The sequence below is a fragment of the Rhinopithecus bieti genome, unplaced genomic scaffold (assembly GCF_001698545.2).
Source record: "Rhinopithecus bieti isolate Rb0 unplaced genomic scaffold, ASM169854v2 scaffold_81617, whole genome shotgun sequence".
Taxonomy (NCBI): domain Eukaryota; kingdom Metazoa; phylum Chordata; class Mammalia; order Primates; family Cercopithecidae; genus Rhinopithecus; species Rhinopithecus bieti.
In genome coordinates, this window is record NW_016841754.1 from 1,170,275 (window position 1) to 1,181,573 (window position 11,299).

Below are 11,299 nucleotides of genomic sequence, written 5' to 3' on the forward strand. Positions count from 1 at the left end.
GCAAGCTCCGCCTCCCGGGTTTACGCCATTCTCCTGCCTCAGCCTCCCAAGTAGCTGGGACTACAGGCGCCCGCCACCTCGCCCGGCTAGTTTTTTGTATTTTTAGTAGAGACGGGGTTTCACCGTGTTCGCCAGGATGGTCTCGATCTCCTGACCTCGTGATCCGCCCGTCTCGGCCTCCCAAAGTGCTGGGATTACAGGCTTGAGCCACCGCGCCCGGCCGAAAATGAACATTTCTTTTCATGCCTTTTGCCTGAATTCTGGTGAACTCATGGGTTCCTTAAGGCTTGTCTATGGGCCATGTAACATTTTCCAGTTAAAATTCTTATTACAGAGAGACAAACATCTACTATTGTAAACTGTAGTATATATTGTGTATAAAATGTTTAGAGAATGAATCCCTTAAGAGTGCTGAGAATGTTCAGTGTAGCTTGCAGATACTCGTTTTTTATGATGAAAGAGAAGGGTGTTTGTGTCATTTAGTTTTAACCATGCTTTTATATGATGATCTATACATACCTCTTTAATTCATTTTGCATTTATTCTGTCATCACATAGCACTTTAAAACTTCTAATTCTGTAATTTTCTCTAGTAACTTCACAGTGGATTATGTCAGTATGTAGTGCTCACTTATATTACTATCTTGTTCACTAGCTGAGTCTCCTCAACTCAAGAAGGATATAACTCCCCATTGATAGCATGTGTATTTTTATCTTTTGTTTTTATTCCTATCACAGAACCCAGCAGTAGGCACATAATAAATGCCCAATAAACATTTGTTAATTGATAGATGACCAAAACACATAGCAAATGAGTCATTCTCATGTAATATCCAGGCAAAATGCTAAGCTGCAGATATAGAATATGCATGGCTTTTTAAAAAGAATCTTTTAAAGCCCTTTGGATCTTTGACAACATTTTATATGTACTGGTATGTGTCAGCTGGTGTGAACATGAACAAAACAGTAACAACAGTTTCTTCAAAATACTTCCACACACCTACTGCTGTTGCAATGTTGCTTTATCGGTTTATTTCTAATGAAGACAAACGGTTGTTTTCAATGTTGTTGCAAACTATCAGAAAGTTTCCATACTTTATTTTTATAAACCAGGGTCTCAATTTTATAGTTAAGTAATAAATGTATTCAGTGAAAATGACCACCCACAAAATGTGAGAAGGAAGATCAATTTCCCTTAGAAAGCCAAAAGATCAGATTGTTTGCAAAAGGAATTGTTACAGAAGATTTGTAGTGCGCATCTGTACTTGCCAGCTTAGGTCACTGTCTCTAACACATACGTGACCATGGAGAACTAGGATGAATTTAGAGTTTTCTTAAAGGCAGTGGATCAAAATTTTTCTGTCAAAGTAATTGGTGACTGGATATAATGAAGCTGGGAATTAGACCCAATTAGCACCTTGTCTAGCCGTTCCAGAAAACCAGACAATGAAGGGAGCCCTTGAGGCCCAGTCAGTACATTTGGTTTATAACGCTGTATGGAAGGGCCAATGTTATTTTAATGGCTCAGTTTCTCAAACTTTTCTCCCATGAAGTCTTTTAACTGCTGCAATCTGAAGCTTCCTTTAAATTGTTGCTCAAATTGAACTTGATATGAAAACAACCTTTGAGATTCTCAGTGGGGCTTATCGCCTTTCGATGATAGGTTAAAAAGCAGTTGACTATCCATTCAAAAATGACTCTATCCAGCCAAGAAACTAAGCCTACAGCCCTGTGTATTAAGTAGTCATTTTATTAAAATCAAAGTGTCATATGGTTTTCGTTACAATTAAAAGATGCTTCTTTACTGAAAACTCTTCATAGGTTAAATTACATTAATAATAGTAACACTTGTTAGTGGTCCTTGAGAAACCCTGTTTTAGAATAAAATCATTCCTGTTCCTGACTGAAGCAGAAGCTGTGGCCCATTTTCTGCTGTGACCCAGACAGTTTCTCATTGATCTGAGATCTGCCCATGTGTGCTTTTTGGGGGAATTTCAACGGTATGTAACATATGAACATGTTTTTGGGCAAAATAGCTACTCAGATGTTTGACTCTTTCTCTAACTTGTATTTATTGTTTATGGAAGATCTCTGTCTTTTCTGGAAATCCACTGAGGATTTGTGATAATAAATGATAATTTCCTATTCACAGCGCGAATATCGAAAAGATTATGAAAAGTCAAAAACTATCTACACAGCACCTCTTGATATGCTCCAAGTCACTCAAGCTAAGAAATCTCAGGCAATTGCCAGCGACGTTGATTATAAGCACATCTTACACAGTTACAGCTACCCGCCCGATAGCATCAATGTAGACCTTGCCAAGAAGGCGTATGCACTACAGAGCGATGTGAGTAACCAGGGTTTCTGTAGCCCCTCTTTTAAAAAGACGGAAACTGAAATGGCTTCAAAGTTGAGTGAGGTTTTTGCACTTCTCAGAGGTATCTGCATTGTCCTATGTATGGAAGCAAACGACCCTTGTGGTTCTCTAAGAACATGCCTTTCAATGTTAGGAAGAACTGATCTGGCATGCACCCCATCACTGTTTCCCTCGGGGAAAGTTATCAACCTTGCTAAGTCTAGAGTCCTCTTCTGTAAAATGGAAATAAATCAAAAACATTGTTTGGAGGATATAAATGCATGCAAAATACTTAGCATGGTGCCAGGCCCTGGTGAATTCTCAATAAACATTCAGTATCTATCATCACTATTATCATAATCATCACATTCATCATTATCAATGATCTTTACATAGATTTCTATCTGAAAAGAAATATATCATTTAACATAAATATTTATAATAATGGTTTTTTCTGCAGATCAGAGCTTCTTTAAGCAAATTAATTTGTCCAAACTCCACAACTGAATACTTCATCCTAACAATTCTATTTTTTAAAATGTGATAAAATACACATAACATAAATTTACCACCTTTGCAGTTTTCAAGTATACAGTTCAGTGGTGTTAAGTGTATTAACATTGCTGTACAACCAATCTCCAGAGCCTTTTCATCTTCCCAAACTGAAATTCTGTATTCGTTAAACAGCAACTCCCATTTTCCTTCTTCCCTTAGCTTGTGGCAACCACCTATCTATGCTCTGTTTCTAAGTTTGACTAACCCTAGATACCTCATATATGTGAAGTCATACAGTATTTATCTCTTTGTGATTGGCTTATTTCACTTAGCAAAATGTCCTCAAGGTTCATCCATGTTGTAGCATGTATCAGAATTTCCTTCCTTTTTAAGGGTGAATAATATTCTATTGTATGGATATGCCACATTTTATTCGCCCATTCGTCCGTTGGTAGACATTTGGGTTGCTTCCACCTTAAAGCTATTTTGAATAATGCTGCTATGAATATGGGCATGTGAATATCTCTTTGAGATCCTGGTTTCAATTCTCTTGAGTATAAACCCAGAAGTTGAATAGTTGGATCACACGGTAGCTCTATTTTTTATTTGTAGAGGAACCACCATACTATTTTCTGCAGCGGCTGCAAAATTTTACATTCCTACCACTAAGAATTCTATATTATGCATTGTTATTCTACTTGTTATTAGTTTGATTTTGTTATGTTTTTTCATCCCAAATAGATCATAAGCCTCTGAAGGGCAGGAACTAAATGCTTTCTTGATTTTCCATTCTACTTAAAAGGCCCAGAGTAAAAACAACAGTTTGAATTTTGTATCTAAAATGTAAATTTTTGGTACCACCTATGCTCAGACAACAAGAGTAGCTCATTACTTTAATAGCATCAAGTAACTGTGCCCCAACTAGGACCAGTTCCAAATAATAACCGCTCTCTTATCAAATTAACGAGTGCAACTATTTTAAAGTGTTTTGTTAGCCAATGTAGAAACACTCCAAAGTCGACGAGTACACATGAAGGGTCATGTGGGCAAACACTTAGTACAAATAATTCTATTAAGTCTTATGTAATTAGGAAATTAGAAAATGAGCAAATAATCCACCTTCAGTGTGGCCTTCTATTTTAATTTGATAGAAACATAATACTTAAAGTTCCAGTGAACAAACGTCTCACATTTGGTTAACTGACAATTTCACTTCTTTGAAGTGCAAATTTGACTTGAGCATTTTCCAGGTTGGAATTAGAGTACCACACGCTTCCATTAAGTTGGAAATAAGGATGAAATGGAACATACGCCAGTTAGAAGGAAAGCAAAAATCTAAGAGCTGTTACTATATCTCACCAAAGAAATATATAAAATAACCTTAATGTCTGGAGTAAGGAAGCTGGTCAGAAATCTCAAAAACATTGTTTTGGGTAAAACATTGATGATTTTGCATAGTGATGTTGACACAGCGAAGAAATGTAACCTTTCTCTTGGTGTTTTAGGTTGAATACAAAGCTGACTACAATAGCTGGATGAAAGGTTGTGGCTGGGTGCCTTTTGGGTCCTTAGAAATGGAAAAGGCCAAGCGAGCTTCAGACATCCTCAATGAGGTAAAGCCACTGGGTGTGTCAGAGGGAGAGTGGTGACTATATTGTGTTAAAGTTCTCTAAACCATGGGCAGTGCTCCTTCATTGCTTCATTCTCAGTCACTGTTGCTGAGGAAAAGAGCTTACCAGGTGAATTACCTGGGTAGACCAGCACAAGCCTTTATATTACCAAAAGCATTTATGTTAACCATTCATTATGGAAATATGTTTAACAATTTTATTAAGGTATAACTTGTTAACCATTTATGTTAACCATTCATTATAGAAATATTTTTAACAATTTTATTAAGGTATAACTTGCATATGATAAAAGTCCCTCATGTTAAGTGTACACTTTGACAAGTTTTAATAAATTCATGTAATTGTGCAGTCATCACTGCAATTGAATTTTAAAATGCTGCTAGCACCCCAGAAAGCTTCCCCACAAAATGGCAGCTCTCACCTTCAGCCCCAGGCAACCACTGATTTGCATTCTGTCTCTAAAGTTTTATCTTTTCTAGAAATTTCTTTTGTATCTGGCTTCTTTCACTTCATGTAATGTTTCTGTGATTCATCCACGTTTCTGCTTATAATTTGGTTTTTTTTAATTATTGAGTAGTAATCTTTTGTGTGGATTCATTAGGTTGGTACAAAAGTAATTGCAGTTTTGACATTAAAAGTAATGGCAAGAACTACAGTTACTTTTGCCCCAGCATAACACATACCACATTGTTATTATTGTTTCACCTATTGGGGGATGTGTGGATGGTTTCTTTTTTTGTGTGATTATGAAAAATGCAGCCATTATAGAAATTGTCTTTGGAGAATTATTTCCTATGTCATATTCTGGTTGGCTTTGAAGTAAAATATAAATTCAGTGTTAGAAAAAATAGTGATGATCTTGAGGCTCATAAGGCAGCAAGGTTATGTGTCCCTCCTCCATGACAGTTGAAGACTCACTGCTGTCAGGTGAGTACATCCGCAAGGAGGGCAGACTACACAAAGGACAGAGGTGTGGTACGAGGGTTGTCTTCCACACTCAAGTTTTACGTTTTGTTCAGTATTTTGTTTTCGATGAAAACCATTTTGTCTGCTCAAAGATCTTCCAGAAGAAAGTTCTAGGTAATGGTTTTTAGAAGTCTGAAGCTGAAAGAGTGATGATACTAACTGGGATGTACAATATGCACAAAGGAAGAGGACTGGGAAAATAGAGACGAATACAGGAATAAGGTAGCCAGAAGCTGTCAGCTCCCAGTGGGCACACCTCCCCAGGGTCTCCTCTGCAGTTCCCCTTTAGCGCTTTGGTGATAACTTATGTACTAACCACATTAAGGCTTGCAGAGCAAAAGTCCTGTCTCTCTTAATAATAATTCCTAGCTGTTGGCCTAGTTCCTCAATTCCTCCTCCTTCAATCAGACAGCTTCTTGATGCCATTTGCTGATGGAATAACAGGGAAAAAGAGAACTTGTTTGTGTCATGCAAAGACACTCCAAATCTCCTTGCTTGCTTTTCTGTCAAACCTTTAGAAAACTCTGTAATGTTTCTGGATTCTGCTTAGCTGAGGGTATCTTCTTTCATGTCATAGGCAAGAAATTAAGAAAGGAGTCTGGTTCCTGAGAGCAGTATATGTGTCTGTGCTGTCCCAAACCATCCACAATTAAATGGATTTTTTAAAATACTGACTTTTGTATTGCATTCATCAAGCCAATCAAGAATCTAGTATTTTTACATTTTAAAATCATGAAAGAAATCTTCCTTGTCACTTCAAAATAAATGTCAAGGATTTTGACATATTAATGTTCAGTGAAAACAAAGTTGTTTTCTGTTTTTGATTTGCCGAACAGAAAAAATATCGCCAACATCCAGACACACTCAAGTTTACCTCGATTGAAGATGCTCCAATTACAGTACAGTCTAAAATTAATCAGGCCCAGAGGAGTGATGTAAGTGTTAATCCTATCTATATGTTAATAGATGTTAACTAATACAAATACATTTATATTTCAAATGTACTGATCACCTCTAGTTATTATACAATATGGATACCCAATTACACAAGCATCTGTACAATTCCCCAGCTGTTCATTAAGAAAGCATGCCTAATTCATGTATTTACAGTAACGTATATTGTATTGACTGTCCTTTTAGCCATTTGACATTGCTTTCTAAGGAAAAAGTAAGAAGGACTTCTCTTAATGACAACAAAAACTACAAGCCTATTTCTAGGAAAGACCAGAAAGAATGAGTATATCAAATAGGGAGCAGTTATATTTTAAGTCAGCACTAAAACAAAAGTTACACATAATCGAAACCACCCTTAAGTCCCTCTAACTGCGCACAAAATATAACATAGGCGGTTGGTGTATTCTACCCTATTACACTTTGCTGAACTCAGGAAAGTGTTTGCAGTTTACCATTTTCATCAAGTCACCTCCTTGGGACTTAATTGCCACTAAGTGCCCCTAACTAGGCCCAGAGGTTCCTACTGCAAGTTCCAAGGGATCTTTGCAAAACTTAATAAGCACTGAGACAGGGTCCTAAGCAACTGTATGCGTGACCTTGAATGCCTACAGATATTTGCACATAAATATGCAAATGCACAGTGTCCTTCCTAAAACCGCCTCTGTGAAATATGATCCATTAGGAAATTATTTCCAGTGCCATTAAACTTTTCTACTTTATTTATTTGTTTGTTTATGCATTTTTATCTCTTTCAGATCGCTTACAAAGCCAAAGGAGAGGAAATTATTCACAAATACAACCTACCAGCAGACCTGCCTCAGTTCATCCAGGCTAAAGTTAATGCCTACAATATCAGTGAGGTGTGTGGGTAGACTCACGGGCTGATGTGTGTGTCCAGACTTTACTAACATGGTCTCTAAGTTGTACTTAAATGACATTTTTCTTTCAGAATATATACAAAGCAGACTTGAAAGACCTGAGCAAGAAGGGATATGACCTGAGAACTGATGCGATTCCCATCAGAGCTGCCAAAGCTGCCAGGCAGGCAGCGAGTGACGTAAGTCTAGATGCGGTTACACATGGGCAACTAGAAAATGTGAGTGGGTGGGCTTGGGGTCTGACAATAACCCAAAAGTCTCCATACATGTGGTCCCCAGTGGGAAGAAAATCTGATTGAAAACTATTCAGGAAATAAAGTTCCCTAAATAGATTTAAATTTTCTGGGGGGAAAGGATTTGTATAACCTTCTACTGCTCAGTTCTAATCAAGCCCCCTCACTTAAAATTCTCATCTGTATTTCTACATTCACTCACATGACTTCTCTTGTGGAAATCCAGAAGTGACTTACCATGTAAGTCATAATAGCCTCCAGATGGTAAAATTTTATTTCAAAACTTTATTAATTTATGTGATTTCCTTCTTTCCCTTTCCTCTCCCTTTTTCCTTCATTACTTCTATAGACAGGCCTCAATTTCACCACCTCTAATAGCCAGTCTTTGGGTTCTATTACAGTTAAGAATTTTATTTCTTATCCTATTTATCTTTAACCAAGATGTGAACTGAAGTCACTTTGGTCTTTGAGATTTAAATAAAATTGGCTCAAGCCCCCATCTGTTATTCTATAGGAAGAAGAATTCTCCTCTCCATGATTTCTGTGGAGTCTCTGAGGTTTTCGTTTCTCTGCTTACGTCTGCCTCCTGGCTGGCTTGAGCTTGTCTGCGCCCTCCTCCTGTGGGTCTCTTCTTGCTGCTCTGTATGACCCAGAAATGAAACACAGCCCCTTCCTTTTGACTTCCCAGAGTCCCAAACACCACTTTACTGATTGTTTGAAATTAGGTTTACATTGCTCCAGTGTAAATATGTGATGATTGAATAACAAATGTCCTTGTCCTGAAATGCCCCTGTCCCACCCAGAATTTCTTACTGACCCCCTTTCTCTGTGGGTGCTTTCCTCCTGCCACTCCTGCCCCAGCATACCACAAACCTTCCCTCATGGCTTTGCTTCTCAGTGCCCCACAGTGCCCTCCACATGTCTCCGAGGAAGCTCAGTCCCCCCCGCAACTTTGCTATCCAGAGCCAGTTAGTGTTTACCCGCTCCTGGCTCTGGGTTTCCCTTTGAATATCCAAGGACTTATTACATTCTACTGTTATTAATATTTATCACCCTACCACTACTAAAAATTCTAAAACTAATCAAATATCTAGCTACTTGCACTCTAGTAGCACAATATAATTGGTAGAGATTGTGACCTATTTATCATTTTATTTTCTCTACCAATGTCTAAAGGCAAAGGAAGAATATAAAGATTTATTTTCTCACTGATACAAATTATGGTAATGCCCCCCATTTCAACCTCACTTGGATAGGCAGAAACAGCTATAGATAATCAAATGGGTTCCATAATACATAACATTTCTATTTTAAGCAGACTACATTTCAGAGCATATACAAGTGAATTGTTGTTTGGTTATTGATGTACAGGAAGTTTTGGGAAGCTCAATTACTTCAAATCATGGCTTCATTGTTTAGTAAAACCCTCAAAACTACATTTTAAATTATGCTCACCTTTGTTGACAATAGGTTCAATACAAAAAAGACTATGAAAAAGCTAAAGGGAAAATGGTTGGCTTCCAAAGTCTTCAAGATGACCCTAAACTGGTCCATTATATGAACGTGGCCAAGATACAATCAGATCGGGAGTATAAAAAAGACTATGAGAAGACAAAGACCAAATACAACACACCCCGTGATATGTTCAACGTCGTGGCAGCTAAGAAAGCTCAGGATGTGATCAGCAATGTCAACTATAAGCATTCTCTCCATCATTACACCTACTTGCCTGATGCCATGGACCTGGAGCTGTCTAAGAACATGATGCAGATACAGAGTGATGTAAGGGTCATTTACTCCTCAAGAAACCCCCCTATTAAGTTCAGAGCCTGCCATGAAAAGCACCCTGGCCTAGGCCCTCACTCCTCTTTTCTCCATTGCTGTAGAACGTCTACAAGGAAGACTACAACAACTGGATGAAAGGCATTGGCTGGATTCCTATCGGCAGTCTCGACGTCGAAAAAGTTAAAAAGGCCGGTGATGCTCTGAATGAAAAGAAGTACAGGCAACATCCAGACACCCTCAAATTTACCAGCATTGTGGACTCCCCAGTTATGGTCCAGGCAAAACAGAACACGAAGCAAGTCAGTGATGTGAGTACAACAAAATAGAGAGGACAGAGGATATGCAGGAAGCTTTTTAGAAAAGTAAACAGCAGCCCAATATTTTCTTTTCTGGGCCAATATCTTTCCATTTTAAATTTATTATTTTGTTTATTCAAATTGTTTAAAATTACAGTTATGTGTAGTTTGGGCACTAACATTTTCTTCTCTTGCCTTTTATCTTCCTTTTTTAAAAAAATTTCCTTTTAACCAAAATATTGTTTTATTGAATAAACGACCGTGAAAAAATTCTAGGCTACACACATACACATGCACACACATACATACACAGAATTTAAACTTAAATCCCAGACACTTTATTTTGGCAGATTTGTTGTATTCGATTCCATATTAAGTTTCTCTTATTTTCTTTTCATATATAAAACATTAATACAGAGAAGTAATACATATAAATATGTTTTTGCTTCTAAGAATTCAGCATACACAATTATCACAGAGACTTTTTAACTTACGTCTGATTGAGGTGAGTATCATTTGCCTACCTGTTCATGAGCACCGTCTATGCTCTGGCTAAAGTCAAAGTTTCTAAAGGAAAGTTTGGTATACAGAAGATCAAAAGCATTCACTTATTTATTTAATGAATACTTTTTGAACATCTACCATGTGCCAGGCATTGTATTACCTGCTGATGGCATAAAGATGAAATAGATGAGGATTCATGGGATATAGAAATTCACAAGAAAGTGTAGGGTAAGAGCATAAGACAAAGACATGACTACAAACAGAGCATTGTCCTCAAGAGAGACAAATGCTGCAGGAGAGGAAAATGTTAAGTACAAGGCAGGTGCCTTGTACACAGGTAACTGCCTACCAGAGTTTCCTGGGCAAGTGAGAGAAGCGAGCATTCCTGGCAAAGGGAACAACATAACAGCAGTAGAAAAAGAATGAACAATATAACAGCAGTAGGAAAGGAATGAAAAAGTGTAAAAGCAAAAGGTTCAGGATTGTAACCTGATTAGTAAGGGATTCACATGCTAATTTTTAGAGTCTGGATATTAGGGGGTAGGTAAGAAGAGATGTTGAATATGTTTAATCCATGGAGCCACATTATCAGGCCTGTGTTTTAAAAGACAATGCTGGCCCCAAGTGTGGAGACTTTGGAAAGAGGAGAGACTGGAGGTGAGAAGATGAATTAGAAGGCTGTCACCAAAATCCAAGGAAGGTTTAATTGGACTGAAGCTAAGAGAGTAGCAGTGGCAGACAAGGAGCTGTATAGAAGGTCGAATTCATGAATCTGTGATTGCTTAGATATTGTTCTTAAAGACAATGAGGACTTAGAGGTAACTTTGGGTCCTAGAAGAAATTATTTAATATTTGGGTATTAATTTAGCTATTAGCCATGTCAGATTTTATCTTGGGTACATGCATACCAGTTTACATGTCATATTCCACATAGTCATGCCTGGGAAATAAGGATATATATGATAAATGAGAATTATGAGATTGAAAATCTACTTGTGATTCTGGCTCTATTTTAGTTTTAGGAACTAAGTAATGTATTTCTTTTTATTATTATTATTATTATACTTTAAGTTCTAGGGTACATGTGCATAACGTGCAGGTTTGTTACATATGTATACTTGTGCCATGTTGGTGTGCTGCACCCATCAACTTGTCAGCACCCATCAACTCATCATTTACATCAGGTATAACTCCCAAT

The 11,299-nt window shown here is 37.5% G+C and overlaps 1 protein-coding gene across 1 annotated transcript in view; it reads left to right on the forward strand.

Moving 5' to 3' along the window:
* The window catches only part of NEB (nebulin), a 236,581-nt gene that overhangs the window by 41,950 nt on the left and 183,332 nt on the right, over positions 1–11,299 (forward strand). Inside the window, 7 exon segments of the mRNA XM_017866068.1 lie at positions 2,153–2,350; positions 4,360–4,467; positions 6,288–6,386; positions 7,161–7,265; positions 7,355–7,462; positions 8,987–9,298; positions 9,403–9,609. Of these exon segments, the coding sequence (XP_017721557.1) occupies positions 2,153–2,350; positions 4,360–4,467; positions 6,288–6,386; positions 7,161–7,265; positions 7,355–7,462; positions 8,987–9,298; positions 9,403–9,609 (1,137 nt within the window).